This window comes from Periplaneta americana, chromosome 16 (assembly GCF_040183065.1).
Source record: "Periplaneta americana isolate PAMFEO1 chromosome 16, P.americana_PAMFEO1_priV1, whole genome shotgun sequence".
Taxonomy (NCBI): Eukaryota; Metazoa; Arthropoda; class Insecta; order Blattodea; family Blattidae; genus Periplaneta; species Periplaneta americana.
In genome coordinates, this window is record NC_091132.1 from 119,127,720 (window position 1) to 119,152,642 (window position 24,923).

At 35.0% G+C, this 24,923-nt stretch overlaps 1 protein-coding gene across 1 annotated transcript in view; it reads right to left on the reverse strand.

Annotated features, from left to right (window-relative positions):
- Positions 1 to 24,923, reverse strand: part of Kal1 (Kallmann syndrome 1) — a 146,230-nt gene that overhangs the window by 64,565 nt on the left and 56,742 nt on the right. The window contains exon 2 of the mRNA XM_069812925.1: positions 5,137 to 5,329. Coding sequence (XP_069669026.1) covers positions 5,137 to 5,329 — 193 coding nt within the window. The remainder of the gene's footprint in view (positions 1 to 5,136; positions 5,330 to 24,923) is intronic.

The following is a 24,923-nucleotide window of genomic DNA, read 5'->3' on the forward strand; positions in this document are numbered from 1 at the left end:
TCACTTTTCACACTGAAGAGGAAGACCAGAAAATAGTTTAGTTGCGATCTTACTAAATGTTTTTCAATTCTCATATTTCAGTGCACAGTATGGTACTCTTAGATATAAAAAAATTATTGTTATTAATATGAGTGGTAATGTATCTGGGAAAAGGATATCGTCGATTCCATACCAGTATCAACAAACAGAGGTTGGAACAAGTAGGCTATCATCTTTCAAATATCCGAGTAGCATGTTCACAGAAAATGGTATTAAATTTGTGATCAAGAAATATGAATTCACATTGTCATGGATAAGCAAGCCTTTAGGTCTAAACAAAGGCTGATAACAAAGCAAATTTAAAAAAAATTACGAAGTGTCTCATCAAAACATAGTCTGGTCGATTGCTCTCTACGGAGCAGAGACTTGGATAATAAATAAGCAAGATTTAAAGAGATTGGAGGCGTTAGAAATGTGATGCTGGTGAAAAATGAAGAAAATCAATTGGATACAGAGGAAATCAAATGAGAACGTTATGCATATTGTAAATGAAGAACGACATTTTAGCCAAGAGATCAGAATCAGGAAACTAAGACGGCTTAACCACACACTCAGGTATGGAGGTTTGTTACGTGATATTATGGAAGGCCGATAGGACGCCCTCGAAACACTTGGATTGCAAAACTCATAGAAGATGCAGGATGTATCAACTATCAACATTTGAAACAAAAGGCCGACGACAGGGATGCATAGAGGGCAATCTACGTGGGGGCTAATTAATCTCAGGACTGAAACACCAACGAGGGATATAGCTTTAAACTTTTCTTATTGCAACATTACTCAAACATAAAGTTAGATTAAATACTCGTAGCAACTTTTGACTCTTAGAATGAATTTATAGATAGAGTAATAGAATCAATCAATCAATCAATCAATCAATCAATCAATCAATCAATCAATCAATCAATCAATCAATCAATCAATCAATTAATTTAGGATATTTCAAAACCTAAGAGGTTTTTAGCCTCATTCACGATATAGGCTATCGCCATTCGTCTCTGTTCTCTGCATCTTCTTGTCGTCCTCCCACTGTACAAAGATTATCATATACTTGGTCCTGCCAACGGAGACGAGGTCTACCAAGAGGTCTGTACATCTTGGAGAATAGTCGAAAGCTTTTCGTAGAAGAGAGTCTTCATCATGCCGTAGAACGTGTCCAAGCCAACGCAACGTAGTCTTCGACTTTTTATTAAGGCTATTATGTCCGGAAGAATAATAGTATATGTACATTTACTGAATTGCAACTTCTTTAGGTAGGGTGCGAATCGAACTCTGTAAACAAAATTCTGTGACGGACATAATTATAAAGTGGGCTTTGTGTGTTGTTCCTATCGGAGTGTGTGAAATGCTATTTCATCGTGTAAATAAAGTTGATGTTAGCGGTTTTTACACAAATTAATGCAAAATGGAGTGGGGCCGTTGCCAGGCATTGCGTCTTCTGTGTAGTGTTGTTACGTTATAAAAATCGAAAACAGTAAGTGAAATTAAATTGTAGAGGAACTTTCTGCTTGGAAATATGCCGAAAGAAGGAGCGAAAAGAACGAGAGCGTGGTGTGAAAGAAAGCGTATACAGATCTGCCGAACACTGAGCCAAAACAAAAAATAGTGACCTGGAAGGAGTACAAGAATGCTGGACAAGGAAAAAGATATTTTCTAGCCTTTCTTTTGCAGTTTAGTTAGAGTGTCAAGGATTTAGTGAATATTCCTACACCGCCAACAATCAGCGAGTGTAATGCCTGATCCAACTGGTGTCAGTGGTTTAGAACTGATTTGTAGCTCATTATAAATCAAATAAAAATGCGCACAAAATGTTTGAAAAGCAATTTATAATCAATTAATTTGATTTTGTGTGCTTTATTTTTAATATCTTATTTTATCATCATTAGTGCTGGCGGTTTTCGGCCCAAAACATTAAACCTACTTTTAGATAGCATAAATTTTGGCCCTCGGTTGTACAATGCTTTAACTAAATTACACCCAGAACTTCTAACATGTAACCCACTAACATATAACAAGAAAATTAGAAACGTGTTAATATCTTCAATTTGATTAAATAAATTTATAGCCTATGTGTATGAATTAATCAACCTATATTATATTTGTATTCTATAATTTTGAAATATATATTAGTCCTACTTTTCACGTGCGATATTATTCTTCTATAGTGTTAATATTATATTATATAATTCCATTGCCGCTGTAATTATATTTTAGTTCCTATTTTATTTTACTTATTTATTTATATTATTATTTTTTATTATAATATTATATCTGAACTACGACCGAGCACGAGCGCTGCTCATTCGGTCTCAAATTTTGTTAATACTACTGTATCTTCTTTTTATATTGCTTGTATTATTTTATTTGTATTTCTCTTTGTTTGTTTTGTAATTATATTTCTTTATTCTGTATATTTGAACTAACTAATTAACTAATTAACTAACTAAGTAAGTAAGTATAAATAAATAAATACACAAATAAATAAACAAAGAAACAAACAAACAAACAAACAAATAAATAAATAAATAAATAAATAAATAAATAAATAAATAAATAAATAAATAAATAAATAAATAAATAAATAAATAAATAAATAAATAAATAAATAAATAAATAAATAAATAAATAAATAAATAAATAAATAAATAAATAAATAAATAAATAAATAAGATTGTATACAGCCGGTATGTTCCGACAACACGTACAAGCAGAGTCGGGTGAAGTGATTATGGAATAAGGTGAGATACTTCTAGACTCATAGTCTGCATGGTCGCATTGCCTGACATTGCTTACTATGCTCTGATTCGTCTGTTTCGGCACAGTACTCTTAAACTGTATTGTTTAGGCCTACGTTCTCTTCCCTTAAATGTCAATAGTAAATGTAACAGACATATTCTAAGTTCAGGGTCGAAAACTACCAGCCATAATTACCATAAATAAACTGATTCACTTTTAAATAAATTATGAATAGTATTGAGTGTAACAGTTTTAAATTTAAAACTAATTTATCGCTTCTTCTTACATGAACTTTTAAAAAAGAGTACTACACATTTACAGTTTGTTTCACTTCTGCCGCACGTAGAGACTAGGCCTACAGTAATTTTTGTAATTTTAGTGATGATTTTAATAGTATATTATTAAGTATACGACTAGTTGCTAAAGTGCAGCTTAACACAAGAGTGGGTCAGATTAGAATACGACCATATGGAATGTTATAAGACTCATGAGTACAATAAAATTGCACTTTAGTAACTGGTCGTATACGATATTTTACCTACATGTTGTATATTTTGCCAGAAATGAGAAGAAAATAAATTGGTAATAGAACTGCTAAAAATTTAGTTTTCTTTATATAGGTAGTATAATTCAGGATATTACGCTAGCGTTTCTTGATAACCATATTATAACAACGTAAAATGAACAAGCATTGACTCGCTAGCACAAAACAGGGGGGAAGTGAAATAAACGCGATTTTTCTTATGAGGATATTGAAGAAGTGGCAAATAGAACCACTACACACTTATTGGTGGAAAAGTCGAAAAAGTTATATGAAATAACATAAAGAATGGTAAATGAAGAAGAAAGTGATAAAGATTACAGAAAAAGCTTCATTGGCTTACTTTCCTGAAAAGCCAGTGTCTGAAACTTTCTAATATTTGGTCTTTATACATTCTATGATTAGTTCTACGCTTGTCATGAACGATTATGTAAATATTTGTAGATACACTAGGTGAGGGTGATTTTGAAGAGACAATTTGCTGGTTTCTGTGCGAAAAATATATCCTTATTTTCATTACTTGGATATCTTTTATATGTGTCTTCTAACAAACTGGTACTTATTTAAAATAGCTAATACTATTACCTTTACTTTTTAACTTCGCTCTAGAATATGTCATTAGGAAAGTTCAGGATAATAGACAGGGTTTGGAGTTCAATGGGTTATATCAGCTTCTTGTCTATGCGGACGACGTGAATATGCTAGGAGAAAATCCACAAACGATTAGGGAAAACGCGGAAATTCTAGTTGAAGCAAGTAAAACGATAGGGTTGGAAGTAAATCCCGAAAAGACTAAGTATACGATTATGTCTCGTGACCAGAATATTTACGAAATGGAACTATAAAAATTGGAGATTTATCTTCCGAAGAGGTGGAAAAATTCAAATATCTTGGAGCAACAGTAACAAATATAAATGACACTCGGGAGGAAATAAAACGCAGAATAAATATGGGAAATGCGTGTTATTATTCGGTTTAGAAGCTTTTGTCATCCAGTCTTCTGTCAAAAAATCTGAAAGTTAGAATTTATAAAACAGTTATATTACCGGTTGTTCTGTATGGTTGTGAAACTTGGATTCTCACTTTGAGAGAGGAACAGAGATTAAGGGTGTTTGAGAATAAGGTTCTTAGGAAAATGTTTGGGGCTAAGAGGGATGAAGTTACAGGAGAATAGAGAAAGTTACACAACGCAGAGCTGCACGCATTGTATTCTTCACCTGACATAATTAGGAACATAAAATCCAGATATTTGAGATGGGCAGGACATGTAGCACGTATGAGCGAATCCAGAAATGCATATAGTATGTTAGTTGGGAGGCCGGAGGGAAAAAGACCTTTGGGGAGGCCGAGACGTAGGTGGGAATATAATATTAAAATGGATTTGAGGGAGGTGGAATATGATGGTAGAGACTGGATTAATCTTGCTCAGGATAGGGACCAATGGCGGGCTTATGTGAGGGCGGCAATGAACCTCCGGGTTCCTTAAAAGCCAGTAAGTAAGTAATACTTTTCCTTTGTTCAGGTTACTCTTAGCTATTATTGGAATAGCTGTTGCTTGCCGGCGAATGAGTTATACAGTGAGTAGATGATGTTGAAGATGTGAGTTCAGCTTTAATTGTGAAAAGATCTCAAGGAAGACCTATGTACAACTAAGTTTTGTAGTTAGTAGTAAATTTGAGTCGACAGATTTGCTTGGTACTTGCTGAAAATACAGTGAACTTGTTTGCCTATAATGCAAATTAACAAAAATGTTGTGTTTTATTGAAGTGGAAAATGTAGTAATCATATCACAGGCTACATCACATCCCATCTAAACTAACCTGGAACTGTGTCGAGGCCTTGAGCACGCTGACATGTAACACCGCAGCTATGAGAACAGCACTTGTCTGTGCCGGAACAGTCCGGGTCGCTGTGACAGGCGTCAATACACGCCGTGTCGAAGATGGAGAGCGTCGAGCTGTTCGGACACAACCCTGGCTTGATGTAATCCGCAGACAAGCACGTGTCCACACACTGAAACAAAATAACCCATATCTCTCAATTCAGATGCGACTTTTAGGGTGAATTATTTCATTTGACGTTCACTTTAAAGCACAGTATTTGAATAAGGCCGTTACTGTAATTGCAACTGTTAACTCAACGTCCATTTGAACTGTTAGGCCCGGTTGCAGAAACACCGATCAAAATATGATTGGAGATCAAGGAGGGCTTGATTGGCCATCAGTTCTATTTCTGTTTCAGAAAGAACGATCAGTATTCGATCGGAGATCAGTCTTCCATCAGATTTGATCAACAGATTTTTGCTGGTTAAGTAACTGATAATTGATCAAGTATTTATGTTGTTCTCTTTATAGTGCAGTTACTGAAATTTATATAGTAAATAGTTATAGCGTAACAATATTGTTTTCGACATAATGGATCCTTCTGATGAAGAAATTTTAGAATGGAAAAAATATTATTAAGAAGAAGGCATTTCCGTGATAGACATTAATTGTTTTTATGTATAATGACAGAGAATTTGAGCACAGGTAAGTTAAATAAGGATTCGTGTGTTTTGTTAATTTCAAAAATTGAAACAAATATATGCAGACATACAAATCGAAACCTTCCACTTTCTTCTATGAACGAAGTTCTAATAGCGCTGACATTTTATGCTGTTGGAATTTTTCAGGCAGTCTTGGGTGATCTTGTTGGGGTCCACAAATCAACTGTTTGCCGAATAGTTAGGAATGTTACGTATGAAATTGCTTTGTTATCGCAGGATCTCGTAAAGTCCCCAAACTCAGACAGGAAACGATTTGAAATCCACAGAGAATTTTCAGCCATGTCAGGATTGCCAAGAGTAACTGGTTGTATAGACTGCTCACATCCCCATCCAATCACCTGGTGGAAATGATGCCGGACTTTATCGAAATAGAAAAGGTTTCTTTTCTGTGAATATACAGGCAATATGTAGTCTACACCATCATTGAAATTCTGGAATGTTGTAGCCCGCTGGCAGGATTCTACACATGACAACACATTATTTTTATACATCTTGATTACACAACTTTTAACAATATTTTTAATGAGTAGGTTACGAGCTCAATTTCTAAACAGAGAGATGGGAAATGAAATTATTTTGGGCTATGGAGGCTATGCATATTCCAATTTCTTGTCGACTCCCCTAGCAAATTCCACAACAGAAGCTCCCTCACGTTTTTTTTTTTTTTTGCTTAATTTGTTTCGCTACATTGTAGTCTATATGCAAATAGAATCCGCCTGTTTCCTTCCTACCAAAAAACAACAAAACAGCAAAGCATTCACTTGTTTTCCTAGTCACCGCCCACTTGATGCATTCATTTCGCGACTTTTAAACAGCATCAAATTGGCTGTGGTTGCTAAATAGCGCTGTTGTCAAATGCATTTCTTTCTCAAATCAGCAATTAGTAAATCGGAACAAGTTGACTGGAGATTCACGTTTGTGCAACGCAATGAACAATCAAATAAATCAGATATCAACTGATTGGCGATCAGGGATTGATTTGACTTGCGTTTCTGCAACCGGGCCTAAGACGACAAGAACATTTATATTAGCCCTATTTATTTTAAGTCCTTAAACTATACACGTTATTCAGACACAATAGAATGACAAATTTATATTCCTTAATTGATGTACTTCTATGTTAATATATTTTCAAAGAAGGTAATATGAATCGGTTAGAATCATAACTCACTTGTTCCAAAAATGAAAATTTTCACAAATGAGGGAAAACACATTTGTTGTACTTAGGGTTGATTTCTAAAACGAGGTCTAGACCTCGATCATGGCTTTAAACCGCGTTTGGATTTATGAAACGAGGTCTTTTTCATTTTTCTGAGCCATGGCTCGAAACCATGGTCTGAAGCAGAGACCACGGCTGGGACAGGTTTAAAACCGCGGCCTCATGTATACAAGATGGAGGTAGTAGATCAGCTGGATGATTATCAGAGGAAAATTTGTGTCTGCGAGTATTAAATCTCCGGATTAGAATGATGAGAGACAGGAATAATGCTTTGTAACTATATAACGACGATGATTTAAGGCGAATATTTCGATTTTCGAAGGAATCAACGCAAAATTTAGCAAGAATGCTAAATAATAATCTGCAACGAAATGCAAGAGGCTGCGGGTTGACAATTTTTTTTACACCTTCTTGTTGCTTTCAGGGAAGTAAGATATAATATTTTATATTAATTATACCTTTATGCCTATAGGACGATATATCTTAATTCTTAGTCTGTACAGTAGTTTTGGACATTTCATTTAATACTCGAAAATGTTATGGGCCTACAAGAATATGTCTTCTTATTTTAAGTTTTATACTACTGGGGCTTTCCACGTAGCACTGCCTATTATAATATGTGAAAACAGAACCATACTACATTTTAGTTTCAACTGAAATTTTAATCCAGTTAATATTTAGGTTATTAATTCCTTAGAACCGGATTTTCAGGTTGTTAATGTTGGTAGTATTTATGAACAAACATAAACGCTTGACTTGTGCTAATTATTTGGGTAATATCATTCTGATACCTAAAAATCCGTTCCCTATTAAATACTCCGTTCCCTATTAAATACTAAGTAATGCTAGTATTTTAAACGCACGTACATTCCCTAAATATAACAATGCCGTTACTTAGAACAAAAGGACGTGACTTACTGCAATTCAATAAAAATATCAATCCCGATGTTCATTTATTTCTAATATCGACTGTTTATCTGGACTAAAAATCGATTCTTAGCTGCGTTGCCATATATAAAACGCACGAACCTCGGTTTCTTCTCAAGCCGCGCCTCGACTTCGTTTTAGAAATAGCATAAGGATTCAGACCTCGATCGCGATTTAAAAGCCGAGGTTTGGAACCACGATTTCGTCCATTTTCTTCTTAATAAAGGTTAATAAATGAAAGCGTAATGATTAAAAACTTCTATTCAAATTTGTAACCGTATTTATATTTATTTATATAGGAGTAAAATTATTATTATTTAACTTTAAATGATGGATCATACGAGTTTTGACAATGACCTTTGGATATCATAAGTGTTCTGAGAGTGCTCCGTTTGGAACATGTGGGTTTAGAAAGTGACCAGTTGGAATCATGTGGGATTTGACAGTAACAAATTAAAATATTACAGAAGAACATTGCCTCAAGCATATTTTTAAATTCAATGTAAAAAACAGATGTTCAATAATTATTAAATTCTTTAGGTGAGTGCATTTGACAAAATAGCGAAGTACAATATAAATTAAGGGGTCCAGTCAGAGAGAAGGATAAGTCACAAAATAATCTTGGAGTAGAGAAATTAAGTATTGTAAGAACAGTCTCCCAATTTCTGGTGGAAATTTAAAACTCCAGTGGGGTAAGCTATTACCAGAGATATTGCAATTGAAGAATCTACTGCGAGAATGATGGATGACATTTGGAATAGGCTACATTTTGCAGGAGAAGCAATTGAAAGTTTGAAATGCTTAGCGCTCAAAGCTTAACTGAGATTTTCCGATCATTACTGGACAATGACTATCAGTGTTAATACCATATAACTCTCTATGTACACTTAGTGGCAAAAAGAATGGGACGGCCGACAAGTTCTAAGTTCCAGACACATAACATTGCGCATGCTCGTCTCGTGAAAGTATAGTTCACTAGGTAACACATAATTAAACCATTTAAATTTGCTGTATTTTGTTTAGGAGTCTAAAATATGTAATAAAATCGAATGGCAGTAGATTTACTGGCATGTAAAAGAACTCCTGCGGGACAAAATTCCGGCACATCCGGCGACGCTGATATAACCTCTGCAGTTGCGAGCGTCGTTAAATAAAACATGACATGACATCGAATGGCGGGTTGAGTCTAGATAGATCAGGCCCCTTGAAGAGTGAAATAATAATAAAATTGATAAATACAAAATCAACCGGAACGAATATGAACAGGAAAACCACGTATTATGCCGAACTAATATTAACAATCACAGTAGCGTAAGTCGTTACGGGATTGGTCTATTGAAGAAGTTGATAGTAGTAGGTCAAGGTTCGAATCTCGCTCAATCTTCTTTTTTTAATTACAAATTTGATATCATATGTGTCTCGCAAAGCTATAATTATGTGGCAATATCTCTTAGAATATGCCCAAACTCTAATCAATAATAAACCTCCCTCTCTCTTTCAAGCAATACTGCTATCTGTTAATACAACGTTCTGTCTCGTCATTACGCTTGAAGATGGCACAGGAACAATAACTCATTGCCCTGGTTCGCATAGGTTATTCTGATACTCTCCAACAGGACTATCATTTTCTCCGACGACGTAATTGTTTCCATAGCAACGATAGTACTGCCCTAGTTTATTGTATGAATGGCCACCAATACGATGAACGCTTCGTGAGACGAATTATTAACAAGTCGGGTTGCGTTGGCGGTGGATGTCATACGATGGGGCAGGACTTCTGGAACGCATCCACGGGCGGTTTACGGCAGAAGTCTACGAACACATTTTGGCAAATGTAATGATCCCTTCCGCTCGAAAACGATATCCAGAAGGAACACTTTTCTTGCAGCAGGATAATCATCCGACACACACCGCCAACCGGATTCAAAGATGGTTTACGAGGAGGCGTGATGTCGACCCAGTCGACTGGCCTCCAAATTCACCAGATATGAATCTGATTCAAAATTTGTGGGCTGCAGTCAAAAGGATCCTACGCTCTAATTGGGCAGAACAACCACCCGTTCGGACATCTGAGGAATTGTGGGACAGAGTTCTAGATGCGTGGGAGGAGATGGCCAAGAATTTAGACTTGTTCCATAGTTTTGTGGACTCCATGCCGCGCAGAATGAGGGCAGTTGTTGAAGCAGGTGGTTTGTGGACGAGATACTAGTCCCCACCACAGGCCTTTTGTTAATGTAGTAAAAAAATTGTGTTTTATTAATTTAATTATTTATTTATGTTTGATATGCGTCCGGTTTTTAGGATGTGAAACAAGTATTTTTGTTTATACTGGCCAGGTCTCGCCTATTAATAGCCCACAGGTGATGGGCAATAATATTTTTACAAGGCAGGCATAACGAAGTTTGTTAACAAATGCCATTTCACATTCAAACTAATAAATTAAGTAAAAGTTAAAATTAAAAAATAGGCTAATAATTTTACCGTACCGGGAGGCGAACTCACAACCTCTGGTACAGATGTCAGACTTCTTACCACTGGGCCACACACTGTTCGTAAGGTTTACTACCTTATAGACGGATGACTTTCAATGAAGAGACACCACAGCAATGCCTTGCAGTGGGTTACGTTTACACGAGTGAACCGCGCGATAGAACTTAGCATTTTTATCGACCAAGAGTCGGCCCATTCTTTTTGCCGCTAAGTGTACATTCTATATTTCTTAAGCTATGCATTGACAATCTTAGTTCATTTTCAACAAGAAAGTGACATCCATCATTCTTGCAGTGGACTCTTCAATTATGACAAAACATTCTAGAGACGAAAAAACTAAATTTTCTTAGGAAAGCGGGTTCTCCCTTTATTTGAGTCGACCCCTCAATTTACTAAAATATATTATTGTTTTATTGAGGAATTACTTGTCAATAAGTTTATTACGCACATTATGCTTAACGTTATTTCAATCGGTAATTATGTATGGAATTATAGGATGGGATAGCTTATTTAAAACCAATTTTAATTCAATTTATTTATTACAGAAGAAATAATTAAAATATGTCTTCATAAACCTATTGATTTTCCATCTCAAAAATTGTTTTTACACTTTAATGTTCTTAAAATAAAAGAAATTTATTATAATGTAGCCTATTAATAAAATTCATACATAAAAATCTAAATATCTTTGAATCGTATTCTCATAGTTGTGAAACAAAAAGCATGAATTCTTTAAGATTGTTTGAACCAAAATGCAGCACTGCTACAGTATTTGATCATAGTAGTAATTTAGGCCCAAGAATATATAACAAATTTATATTTAAATATCCTAATATTGTCAATTATAATAGTTCTAGTATTCAATTTAAGAAGTTATGTATGGATTTTATAAATAATGAAAAATATATTCTTATTGTGTAGTAAACATAAATCAAATTGCATTATATACTTCTTAATTCAAATTCAGGAATCCACTCCTGAGCACTAGTTCTACTCTTTCAGGGGTGAGCTAAAATTTTAACTGTTTATATTATATTTTGTGTTACAATTATTAGCGAAAATAAATAAATAAAAGCTACAAAAGAAATGCTGGGTACAAATTTTATCAAAATTCAAAATTTCCTTACTACGTTCCTTTATATCACATGATTAATATCTTCTTCTATCAAAACGCTCATATGTTCAGTATTGTCCGCTTGATTATTATTCACGGCGCCATCAAAGACATACATGTAGAACTTGAATATATTATAATTGTGACTATTACACTCTTACTACGTCATACTACTTTTGACCAATAAAACTGTACGAAAGGACGTATTTCAACCAATCATGGCTGCTTATCGCACAATTTTATCGCGTCCCTAGCATTTGTTTAATTTTATCGCGTCCCTAGCATTTGTTTCTTTGTTTGCCAACATTTGAAACTGCGCTGGTCTGGACGTAAAAAAAAATATATAGGCCTATATATAATTACAAACCACTCCAGTCGATGCACAGCAGTTTCAAATATGACTCGCATTGGCATTCAAGAACAAGAATTAAACAAAATCACTGATCATACCTATGCATCTTCTGAAATCCGATTTACACATAAATGAAGAGCACCATTCGGAAATCCTGAATAAGTTGAATACACCATGTAGGCCTAAATCAACGAGTTCCACTTCTATTACGCACACGTCCAATATAACATCAATTGAACCACCAACCACATTCAAATTTGAAAATTGTACATTCAATAATTATTCCTTTTAAAATTATTCATTCGGAAATCCTGAATAAGTTGAATACACCATGTAGGCCTAAAAAAACGAGTTCCACTTCTATTATACACACGTCGAATATAACATCAATTGAACTACCAACCACATTCAAATTTGAAAATTGTACATTCAATAATTATTCCTTTTAAAATTATTCATATTAATTTTTTATGTCATCGTCGTTAAATAAAACTTTTCTAACACGTGTGTATATTAGTTAGGTTATGTTATAGCTTCTGCTATATGATATTATGGATAATCACGTATCAGAGATTGTTTAATATTAAGATTTATTGAAAATCATCTATCAAGTGACGTTGATTACTGGGATTCGGATAATTGAAGTGGAATGCAACTGTCTTAATAAAAATGAAACTGAATCAACAAAGACTTCTTGACTAGTAACAGGCCACAGAGTTCAATGATGATTCCATAGTTGGCACAACTGATACCGGTAACAAGAAAACATCATCATAAGACACTACTGCCATCTAGCGTAATGTTGAGATGGTACAATAATACATTTGAAGACAGTTGTATTTTCGTAAGCCAATTAATATTTTATTGTACACTTTGTTACTTCTAATCTTTATATAGCCTACTTTCTTCTAATCGTGTAATAGTCAATTAAATCCCACTCGAGTTTTGATTTTCTCTAGATAAATCAAAACCTCTAGTGAGATTACTGTTGATAAAACATTCGGCCCTGCTTAATTTACCAATACATCAGTAGGAGCCAAGCAGAATCAGAAAAGAATATTAATCTTGCTAATTTGGCCTGGTTTCTTTTGTTATTTCTGAAGCTGCTATACATTTCCGTGGTTGTCTTCTCTCTCCAACCGGTAATACGTTCTCTTCCATAATATTACGTTTATAAAATGCTCAATTATAGCCGCTAAATTGACTGATATTTATAAAAATAACAAGGCACATGCAAGACACTCATCCACAACCCTATTCTACACAACAAGAAGTGGTGAAGCGGGAGGGAAATACTGATCGGTGATTGGTCGAGAAGCGCTTTACAACAGAACTCACAAGATCCAATGGATCATGAGACTTTTGACAGAAACCTGGAAGTTAGTCTCCCGTTTACGCAAGCATCAGGTAAGAAATGTGACAAATTCACCTCTGAATCGTGTTCTACGCAGATAACCGCACGGGAATATAACGGTATCTCAATTTTTCATTTTTTGGGACATGTGAGTTATGACTCTAACCGACTCATATGATAATTGTGAATGCAGATCTATACTTACTTACAAATGGCTTTTAAGGAATCCGCAGGTTCATTGCCGCCCTCACATAAGCCCGCCATTGGTTCCTATCCTGTGCAAGATTAATCCAGTCTCTATCATCATATCCCACTTCCTTCAAATCCATTTTAATATTATCCTCCCATCTACGTCTCAAAGGTCTCCTAACTAACACTCTATATGCATTTCTGGATTCGCCCATACCTACTACATGCCCTGCCCATCTCAAAAGTCTGGATTTAATGTTCCCAATTATGTCAGGTGAAGAATACAATGCGTGCAGTTCTGCGTTGTGTAACTTTCTCCATTCTCTTGTAACTTCATCCCTCTTAGCCCCAAATATTTTCCTAAGAACCTTATTCTGAAACACTCTTAATCTCTGTTCCTCTCTCAAAGTGAGAGTCCAAGTTTCAGAACCATATAGAACAACCGGTAATATAACTGTTTTATAAATTCCAACTTTCAGTTTTTTTGACAGCAGACTAGATGACAAAAGCTTCTCACCCGAATAATAACAGGCATTTCCCATATTTATTCAGTGTTTAATTTCTTCTCGAGTGTCATTTGTATTTGTTACTGTTGCTTCAAGATATTTGAATTTTTCAACCTCTTCGAAGGATAAATCTCCAATTTGTATGTTTCCATTTTGTTCAATATTCTGGTCACGAGACATAATCATATACTTCGTCTTTTCGGGATTTACTTCCAAACCTATCTCTTTACTTGCTCCACGTAAAATTCCCATGTTTTCCCTAATCGTTTGTGAATTTTCTCCTAACATATTCACGTTATTCGCATAGACAAGAAGCTGATGTAACCCGTTCCATTCCAAACCCTCTCTGTTATCCTGAACTTTTAATGGCATATTCTAGAGCGAAGTTGGAAAGTAAAGGTGATAGCGCATCTCCCTGCTTTAGCCCGCAGTGAATTGGAAAAGCATCAGATAGAATTTGACCTATACGGACTCTGCTGTAAGTTTCACTGAGACACATTTTAATTAATCGAACTAGTTTCTTGGGAATACCAAATTCAAAAAGAATTTCATATAAAACTTCTCTCTTAACCGAGTCATCGTGCCAGAGAATCAGTCCCATTCCGAGGCTTATTGTATGGATTCGTAAAAAGCATTTTTTATGGTGATGGGTTGTTAGCCCTTCGCCCAATCCCCAAGCTGGAGGACCACCCCTTATCGGCTGTCCGCGACTGCTTATTCAATATATTCGCAGCTACCTTCCATATCTGGAGGCCGTCTCCTCTATCCGCAACCTGAGGACGAGCCATGCCGTGGTGATAGGGACCCACAATACATGGGAATGTAGATCTATACTTTTTAAAATGTCTCAGGCGACGATATTGTGTTATATTTACCTCTAGCGAAATCTCAGGAATTATACGAGAAAGAATTAGTTTCATTCAAAGAATGGAATAGGGTAAACAGTGCGACAGTTTTGAATGAAGATGTGGTGTTAACTTATCTCCATTAAAAAATCTTGAGTCTTGAAAGTATAACAATTCTGATAAACATACTCCATGTTAAAGATAACTCTGTTCTTCTAAGAAAATGTGATAGTTTTAAATACGTTATAAACAGTCATTTTCACGTTGATGTAACATACACGCGTTCATTTATTAGACAAGCTTGTGTTTTATAAGCCTCTTTGGCACTGTTAGTTATCCACGTGGAGGTGACAAATACATGACATTTTGAAATGCTGAAATGTTATTGGCAGAGAACTGGTGCCGTTTTCTTTTGATTGGAGCGGTAAAAAAAATTGAACAGTATTATATTAATATCATTACATTAAAATAAAGTTATAATGGAGACAACATGAAAATCTTTTGATTTATTTTTATCTGGCATAGCTCTTAGGAATTTAACACAGTGATAAGTTGTTACAGGAAACTCCGACAATCAGACAAGGCAGCAAGGTTTGAAACTACAGTATTAAGAATTTTATGGGAGGGAAGCAAATTTAATATGATTTACTGAGGAGAAAAGTTCTAGTCAACATTATTTTTCATGATCATTTCAATTTTAGATTAAATATTTTTACCTTTTGTTTAAAATACGGAGATAAGTAAATCTTATTTGTAGGGGTTATTACAATAGTGAAACATGCTTTGATCACTGTCAGACGAAAGTATGAAGTACAAAAAATAAGTTATATATAGCCTTTAAAGCAAAGAGTTTTCTAAAGCAATGGAGGAATTTCAATCTAAAGTTTTTTTCCTCAGTATAGTTATACGTATAAATTGGAGATTTATCCTTCGAAGAGGTGGAAAAATTCAAATATCTTGGAGCAACAGTAGCAAATATAAATGACACTCGGGAGGAAATTAAACGCAAAATTAATATGAGGAATGTGTGCTATTATTCGGTTTAGAAGCTTTTATCATCGAGTCTGCTGTCAAAAAATCTGAAAGTTAGAATTTATAAAAAAAATATATTACCAGTTATTCTGTATGGTTGTGAAACTTGGACTCTCACTTTGAGAGAGGAACAGAGATCAAGGGCGTTTGAGAATAAGGTTCTTAAGAAAATATTTGGGGCTAAGAGGGATGAAGTTACAGGAGAATGGAGAAATTTACACAATGCAGAACTGCACGCATTGTATTCTTCACCTGACATAATTAGCAACATTAAATCCAGACGTTTGAGATGGGCAGGGAATGTAGCACGTATGGGCGAATCCAGAAATGCATATAGAGTGTTAGTTGGGAGGCCGGAGGGAATAAGACCTTTGGGGAAGCCGAGACGTAGATGGGAGAATAATATTAAAATGGATTTGAGGGAGGTGGGATATGATGGTAGGTACTGGATTGATGTTGCTCAGGATAGGCACCGATGGCGGGTTTATGTGAGGGCGGCAATGAACCTCCGGGTTCCTTAAAAGCCAGTAAGTAAGTATAATTATACGTATTATTATGATCGGAATTTGAAAGTCATTTCACCTTTTTGATATTTTGTTTACTGAATTGTAAATCTTAATCAAGATGCTCTGGTTGAAAAATACATAAGTGACAGATATTTTTGTAAACATAATTGTATGCATAGTTTTTGCGTATTTTTTCAGTTTTTGCATGTTTATATAATTTTCTTAAAGTTTTTAGTAGCTATTTTGTTTGTTTGTTTTTTTTTAATTTACGGTTTACTTTTATTTTAGTATTTAGCCTTTCCTTATAAACCCTTATAAACGATCAAGAATTTTTTATAACATTAAAATCCGGAACCTGATATTGATTTTATTTCCGAAGCACCTTGCAGCTGCGACAACCAACTAATCGAGCGAGTAAGAGAAGTTGCCGATCAGCACAGCAAATCTTTTAAAAGTAGAGCACCTTGGCGGAGCGGCAACCAGACTTACCTGCCTGTCATAGAAGTTGCCGCTAGAGGAAGGCATGCAGCTTGGGAAATAACGCGGCATGCAGCGACACGAGAGAAAAGGAGAAGAAGCTCCAGTTAATGAAAAAGTCACGTGATTGAGTGAAGTAGAAACGTTTTACAACTAGCATTTAAAGAAAAAATATTGGAACGTGAAACAGTTGCAATTCAGAGACAATAAGGTGTAGATGAGAAGGCCGTCGTCATCGTCATCATTGTTATCGTTATCGTCATCGCCATCGCCATCGCCATCATCCTAAAAGGTTTAGGCTCATAAGGCATGTTCCGGTTCCGGATCACAACAATTAGGTTTCTGAGTATTCTGGAACTCATGAGTAATAATAACTTTTTACAATAAGGAATTATCATCCTTCCTCATAACCTAGCTATTACCTATAGGAAGGGATTTTCTGTCGGAATGTCCTTTCCTTAGATGTTTGACTTGACAACGACTAACGAGAGTCCCCGTCCCGAATTTAGCATTGAATTGAATTGAATTGAAAGAGGAGAATTGGGAGGACAAATTAAAAAGGTGCGTCCTTGCAAGGGGTTAGGGGCTGTACGAAACTAAATATGTGAGCTCCAAGCCTGTTGGCCAGTAGTCTCACTCCGGTTTACGCTGCTCCACTGAAGGAGCTCTAGAAAAATTTGAAGGGGAAACCGAAAATGGACGTAACCTCATAGGTACCACATACGCGAGGGGACTTAAATGTGATCAGAGTGATCACGGGACGGGACAAGGAAGAAATAGCTGGTGTAAATCTGCGCATTGAAATGAACTGTGTCATTTCGCAGAGCAGGAGGAGTCGAGAAGACTCTGTCGTCTGTTGTTCGATGACAAGGCAGGTGAAGACCGCTAGGAGAGACGCCGTGAATTTTGGATCTGCAAATTGAAAGGTTCCCTGTCCTTTCGCATTGCGACTACATGAGTGATCTTGCACATGTAACAGGTAATTTTATAGATTCTGAACTAGGGCATTACGTCGTTTGTTAGAAAAGGGGGCCCATTTTTTTAGGGCTCATCCCGAAATTTGTCTTAGCGCCTTAGAAAACCACGGAAAAACCTTAGGCAGGATGACATTTAGCATTGGAATTTTCCTTCCTTTAGAAAGACTGCTTCCACCACAGCTATCGAATCTTATTTGTCCCTATAGACAGGACCCATAGGGTCACGTAGGGACAAATAAGACTACGACCCATACCAGGTACCACACTCCGGGGATTCTATGTCACTTGGTATACAAAAATTGGCATATGGACATTTGACATACTCAATTTTAGCATACTTTACTGCTATTCTATCACCTACTCATGTTTAGCCTACCAAATTTGTTGTACAGCTGTCAAAAGAAAAAGTGGCCGCTCTCCTCAAACAAAGTTCCCTTCGGGTATCTTCGCTACAATTCGGAGCCAGGCGATGTTACATGTTGTTGGACCACGTTGTCTGATATCTACACTTATAATTGAAGTATACTATGTGTTATTCGACAGCATAATGGTAGCGTTCAGGCCTCTTATTCATGAGGTCTTGCGTTCGACTAAAACCTCGTGCTTTTTATGTCCTTTTTTGTTCTGTTTTTGAGAGAGACAAACTAGATATAATGGCTCCTTTCTCTTTTATGATTATTTTAGTAATTAACATCAGGTTCATTAATATATTATGCCATGACTTTATCATTATCATTATGATATTGTGGCTGCAAATGGAAAGAAAAAAGATTTTATTCTCAATGAAATATCTTTCGTGGCATAAACATAACAAATTTACTGGCGTCGGCCTTAAAACATTCAAACAATTAAGCGTTCAAAAAACAAAACAAAAAGCCACAATTCAATATTTAGTCTATCTTCCTCTTATCTCGATCATCTTGCAGTCGAGTGGGCATGGAATTGACTAGTCTTTGCAAATAACGACTGTTCTTAGACACGATATTCCAGGCATTCTGAACATACACACATAAATGTTCTGTCCATGGGCAGGTCTTTCATTGCAAACACAGCAATCTCCAATCTTTCCTATTTTCTGCCTTCCTCTTAGTCTCCGCATATGATCCACATATCCTAATGTCGTCTATTATTCTTTTCAACCAGAGACCCAACAAATTCCTTTTTCTCTTTCTATTCAGTTTCGGCATCATTATTTCTTCACTCACTTTTTCAAACACAATTTTATTTCTTATTCTGTCTGTCCACTTCACACGCAGCGTTCTTCTCCACATCCACATTTCAAATGCTTCAATTCGTTTCTCTTCATTTCGTCGTAATGTCCATGTTCTTTCCCCATACAATGCCACTCCACACAAAGCACTTCACTAGTCTCTTCCTTAGTTCTTTTTCCAGAGGTCCGCAGAAGATCCTTCTTCTTCTATTAAAAGCTTCCTTTGTTCATGTTTGCAGTTTTCTTGGAAAGGATAGTCCTTAAATGCGGTAACATCCCGTTGCTTTCCGCACACCACTATCTCTTTCGCATCTTATTAAATTCCAGGGGGCCCAAGCGTGGAGATGAGGAGAGTGGATTTGACTAATTGGGCCCTCCGGACTTCACCGAAAGTCACGGCAAGGGTTAAATATTAATTCTATCAGGATGTTTGACCCGGTCAGAGACCGGGAAATCTCAATTAGCCTTTGCCCCCCGCATCCTGGACTAGCTTCTATGAATCATCAGAAAATCTTAGAGTGTGATTGGGCCAATTTTTCCGAAAATGTTTCCACACTTTTGCTCTCGTAGCTCAGCGGACGAACGTCGGAATTTAGATGTCAACGTCTCAGGTTCAATTCCTCGTTACTCCTTTTCATTTTATTGTGGTTCAAGATAGTATAATGTAATAATACAAAAAGAAAAACTAATACCAGTATTATGCAACTGGATTTTTCCAAACCTAATATTAAATTTATGTTATTTATATCGCTAAAGAACGATTACAATATAAATAACTTGAATATTATTTATACAGTATCACTAAAGAACGATAACAGAATATAAATGATAAATATCGGTTTGTTTAATTAATATATTGCGAAAGAACAATAACAATATAAATAACTTGAATATTGTTTTATAATGCTAATGAAGGAAAGCAATATAAATGATAACTCGAATATTATTTAAATCGCTAAAGAACGATAACAATATAAAAAAACGTAAATATTATTCATATCGGAATTTCACAGATTTATTACAGATGTATTTAAGAAATTGTAGAAGAATAGTAATTAGTAACAGTGTCCTATTTATTCTTCTTGGAGCCAAATTTGTAACTTTTAAAAGTGTGGTTACTATGTTGAAGTGTATGTGTTGTAACGGATGCTTGATTTGTTATGTATGTGAGTCAGTTATGGGATGCTTGATGTCGTCCCAATGTCGTAATTATAGTTTGATTGTGTTTGTGTGACTATTGTGTATTAATTTATGATGTATGGTACGGAAAGCTGCATATTTGTGTTATAGAAGTGTTACGTATGTGTGTTGTTAATGTTTTTGTATGTTTGAAATTGATACCTGATATTTGTTTTGCAATCGCAATGCCTAATTTACGGATTGCTTATGTTTTGTTTACATCGCGTAAGCTAATTTAATTTTCTTTTCCATTTCTCTTTATGCTTATCTTTTTTGTGTATAAAACTATAGCCCTAACATACATATGTAAAATAGGGCTAACCCCCATTGGAGACACAATAATAATTATTATTATTCATATCGTTATAATACGATAACAGAATACAAATGATGACCTGAATTTTATTAATATCTCTAAAGAACGATAACAAAATATAAATAACGTGATATCCATAAAGAACGATAACTGGATATAAATGATAATTTGGATATCATTTACATCGCTAAAGAACGATTAAAAAATAAAATGAAAACTTGAAAAAGGCCCGAACCCACGACCTTTGAATCATTAAACAAGCACTCTACCGCCGGTCTACGAGGCGCAGATATGGAACACTTTCATAGTTCCGGAACTGCTTGTACAAGCACATGCATCGTGTAACATCACCGCGACCCGAAGTGGACTTTGAAAATATTCGCTGTTCACGAATGCGGCCACTTTTTTTTTTGACAGCTGTACAACATTTAGTACACTCAATTTAGTCTACTGCAGTTTTTATAAGAAAACACTTTCAGTATTATATTATTAATTTTAAGAGAAACTGGGACTCGAACCCGGGTATCCTGATTGGCATATTCATTGGTATTGCGGAACAATTTCCCTAGGATATTAACAATAACATTCTTCACATTTAGGGTTGCAATGAAGCCATATTTACCTTAATTTGGTAAATTTTCCAGTATATTAGTTGTTTTCACTAATCTTCACTAAAGTGGCGTGTGAATTGATATCTACTTCTAGATTCGGTTTCCAGTTATATTATGCAGGAATTTGTATTATAAACAAAGAATCAACAATAATAACGAACGCACATTGGATGCAGGGAGGAGGATAAAGAATCCACAGAGAAAGCATTACACCTGGGTAAATAGGCGGCTAAAGAATATTTCACTGAATTACCAACAATACAAGCAAAATCACAGAATAATTCTAGATTATTTAAGTGCTTGTGGTCATAACTTTAATCTATGAGTAATATATTACTACTTTCCCTGTATTTCGCACCATATTAAATCATTTTATGTCTGTTTGTTAAGGTATACCAAATTTATTAAATTCATTCTATTCCCGTTTGTTAAGGTATACCAGATTTTCGTGAATGAAAACGTAGTATGCTAAATAAATGTATTGCAAATATATGTTTCACAATTTTGAGTATGTCAAATGTCCGTATGCCAAGTGACTTTACCTGAAACTCACGTTGGCAGGATCGCTACACCCTGAAGTGGGACGGTCCAGAGTGAGGAGGTGGTGGCATAAATAATGAAAATATAATTTGTGTTTATCAACGATAAAATAAAAACAAATAATAAGTTTTAGTATTTAGGTGTATTAATTATGCAGCTAAATTGGTAACGTACTTAGCTAAGCATATAGGAGACCCAAGTCTTATTTCAGTCTAGAGTTGAATTCGATTGCAGTTCCATCGAACTGAATGTATGTCCCTTCTATTTTGTTTTCTAAGCGATGGCTTTGTGATCTCTAGACATAACTAGTGAATCCCCTATTTCATTAATTTTTCATAATCCTCACAAGAAAAGGCTGAAATTACGAAAAAAAAAACTGTTGAAGGTAGGTAATGATCGAATTAACCAAATTAATAATATCCTACTGGTACAAGAAAGATTCCGACATTTCTTATAAGTCTCTACCAAGAGTGGATATTAATTTAGATGATGACTTACTGGTAGGCGAAGTAGATATTTGAAGAAGATACTCGCAAGAGGAAGACAGGTGACGAAGAAATTGGACATGGAAAAAATTGAAGAACGAAGAGAAAAGATGACAACTTGAAGAAAATCTTCAAGAGAAAGCCGCTACATTACAATCCACATCTGAAAATGGTAATGAGTATTGGACTCATCTAAAAGCTGTGTACAGATAACAGCAGAAGAAACAGTAGGATAGAGAGAAGGTGTGCGTATTAAGGAACCTTCGGTAACAAGGAAAATGTTGAAGCAGATGGAGGAGAGGGTAAAATGGAAAAAAAAGCATTAATACAGAAAAAAGATAGAAGAAACTGCAGGAAACTAAACAACGAATTAAGAACAGAAACTGATGAGGCGAAGGAAGGCAGGATGAAATAGAAATATAAAGAAATAAAGGATATAGAAAGAAAGAATTTAATTTACCCTGAAGTAAAATACAAATATGAACCGAAAATAAGAACAGGACATCAATATGGTTAATAGAAGACAAAATCGAAAATGAAATAACAAAAAAATAGGGAATACTAGAAAAAATATGTAGAAGAGTTATAATGAGAGAGGGAATCGTCCAGATGGCTCAGCTATAGGAGATGAAGCAGCCGATCTCGAAGACGAAAAGGATCTTCTATTCTGACAGAGGAAGTTGAAGTTGAAATAAAGAATGGGAAAGCAACCGGAGTTTATGGAATCTCCATTGAAATGCTTAGGTGAAGACAAGAAGGAAATTTGTCATTATGAACGAAATATATGATAAAGGCGAATGGTTTGAAGATTTCACAGAAACAGTGTTGCTGCTAATACCGAAGAAAAATAATGTCAAGGAATGTAACGAGTTCAGGACTATCAGCCTGATATCGCACTCGGCGAAGATTCTCCTGTGAATACTGAATCGACATTTGTATCCTAAGATGAAAAGATAGAAGGGCAATTTGGCTTTAGGAGAGATACAATTGCACTGCTGCCAACAATCGGCGAAAAATACCTTGAGAAAAATAAAGAAGTGCATATAGTATTTATGAACTTAGAAAAGACTTTTCACAGATTATGTGTACCTTTTCTGAGATCGTCTTAGCGTTCTTTTGAGGGAGGTACTACTTGTAATGCAAGAGATCAATTCGTCTCTGTTTGTTTGTTTCTTTGTTTACTTGTTTGTTTATTTATTTACTTATTTACGTATTTACTTATTTATTTATTTATTTAACTAGCTACCTAGCGAGTACAAATTAAATTTATAAAACAAAAATGTTTCTAGCCACTACCGTAAGAACCGGGCTCGTGTAAGGTGTGGTCTTAGTCAATAATATAACATAAAATTTACAAGGACAGTTTACTAAACACAGTAAGTAACTTAATTCAAAGCAAAAATACAACACAAAAGCAAGAAGAAAGAGAAAAAGAGAGAAAAATACAAATTTAATATAAATTGACAATCCGACAGAAGCCAGTGATATTCAATAAAAACATGGATATAGTCGACAGAAATAAAAGATAAAAAAATATATTTGTTAATAATATATATCATGGATAATTTTACAAATTTCTTTTTTAAAAGCTTCAATTTTAAAATATTTCAAAATTGGAAAATGGTTTGTAATTTTATTATAAAGTCTTGGGCCGAAACTAGCACCATGATTAAGAGCTGCACTTGTATGACATTTAGGCTCAATTAATGGGAAAGTAGGCTTTTGTCTTCAAGTACGATATTCATGTCGATTAAATTTATGTTTTATTTTATTTCTGTGGTAGTAAGTTAATAAACTATATTTATAAATTTCTTCAATAGTTAATACATTAAAATCTATATAAATTAAATTTGTTGGGTAGGCTAATCCATATTTTTCGTCAGACAAATTTTTATTAATCTTCTGTGTAATAAAATTAATGGATTAAGTACAGATGATGCTACTCCACCCCAATTTATTATACCCTATTGTTTTCAGTGCCTCCTTAATGATAAAATTTCGAAGTATTATGAATTTATAAATTGTCTTTCTTATACTTGTACACATGAAACCAGTTTGTTTATCCCAACGTAAATGCTGGTCTATAATAATTCCTAAATATTTAACTTGTGTGGAAGGTGTTAGATGTGGCCAATTACAATAATTATTTGTTATTTTTCTTTGTAGATTTCGCATTTCATCCATCCCCAAAGAAAGGAATCTAAAAAACCAGGTCTGAAGATCTTGTTGACCTAGAAGCGTGACCACCGCGGTTCGGGGAATGTTAGATTTAGATGATATATCACCTGACAGTTATAATGTGCATGTCATAACTTTTGTAAGGCTTTCAATCAATCAATAAATGTAATAAATAAATCTTTATTCTATCCTTCATACCTCTTGTAAGACTTTTATGCGTAACATTCAAACAGCTGTATCCATTGAAAATTGGACACATATTCAGGTCTATATTAACTTTTTACTCGGAATAATCCTCTAGGCCTATACTACGTCTTAAATATTTAAAATTCCCCTTGAAACAGTCTGTATAAGGAGCGGAATGAGTCACTGGGAGTAATCCATCCCAGTCCGGTCATCGAGGATCTAGCCAGCCAGTATGTGGAGAAAGGACAGGTATAGCTTATAGGGAGATGTACTACCATATGTAATAATAATATACAGGGTGAATCAAAAGTCTAGAACCATATACATATCTTCCATATGCTTGATTTTCGATTACTATAGGTGCTACCA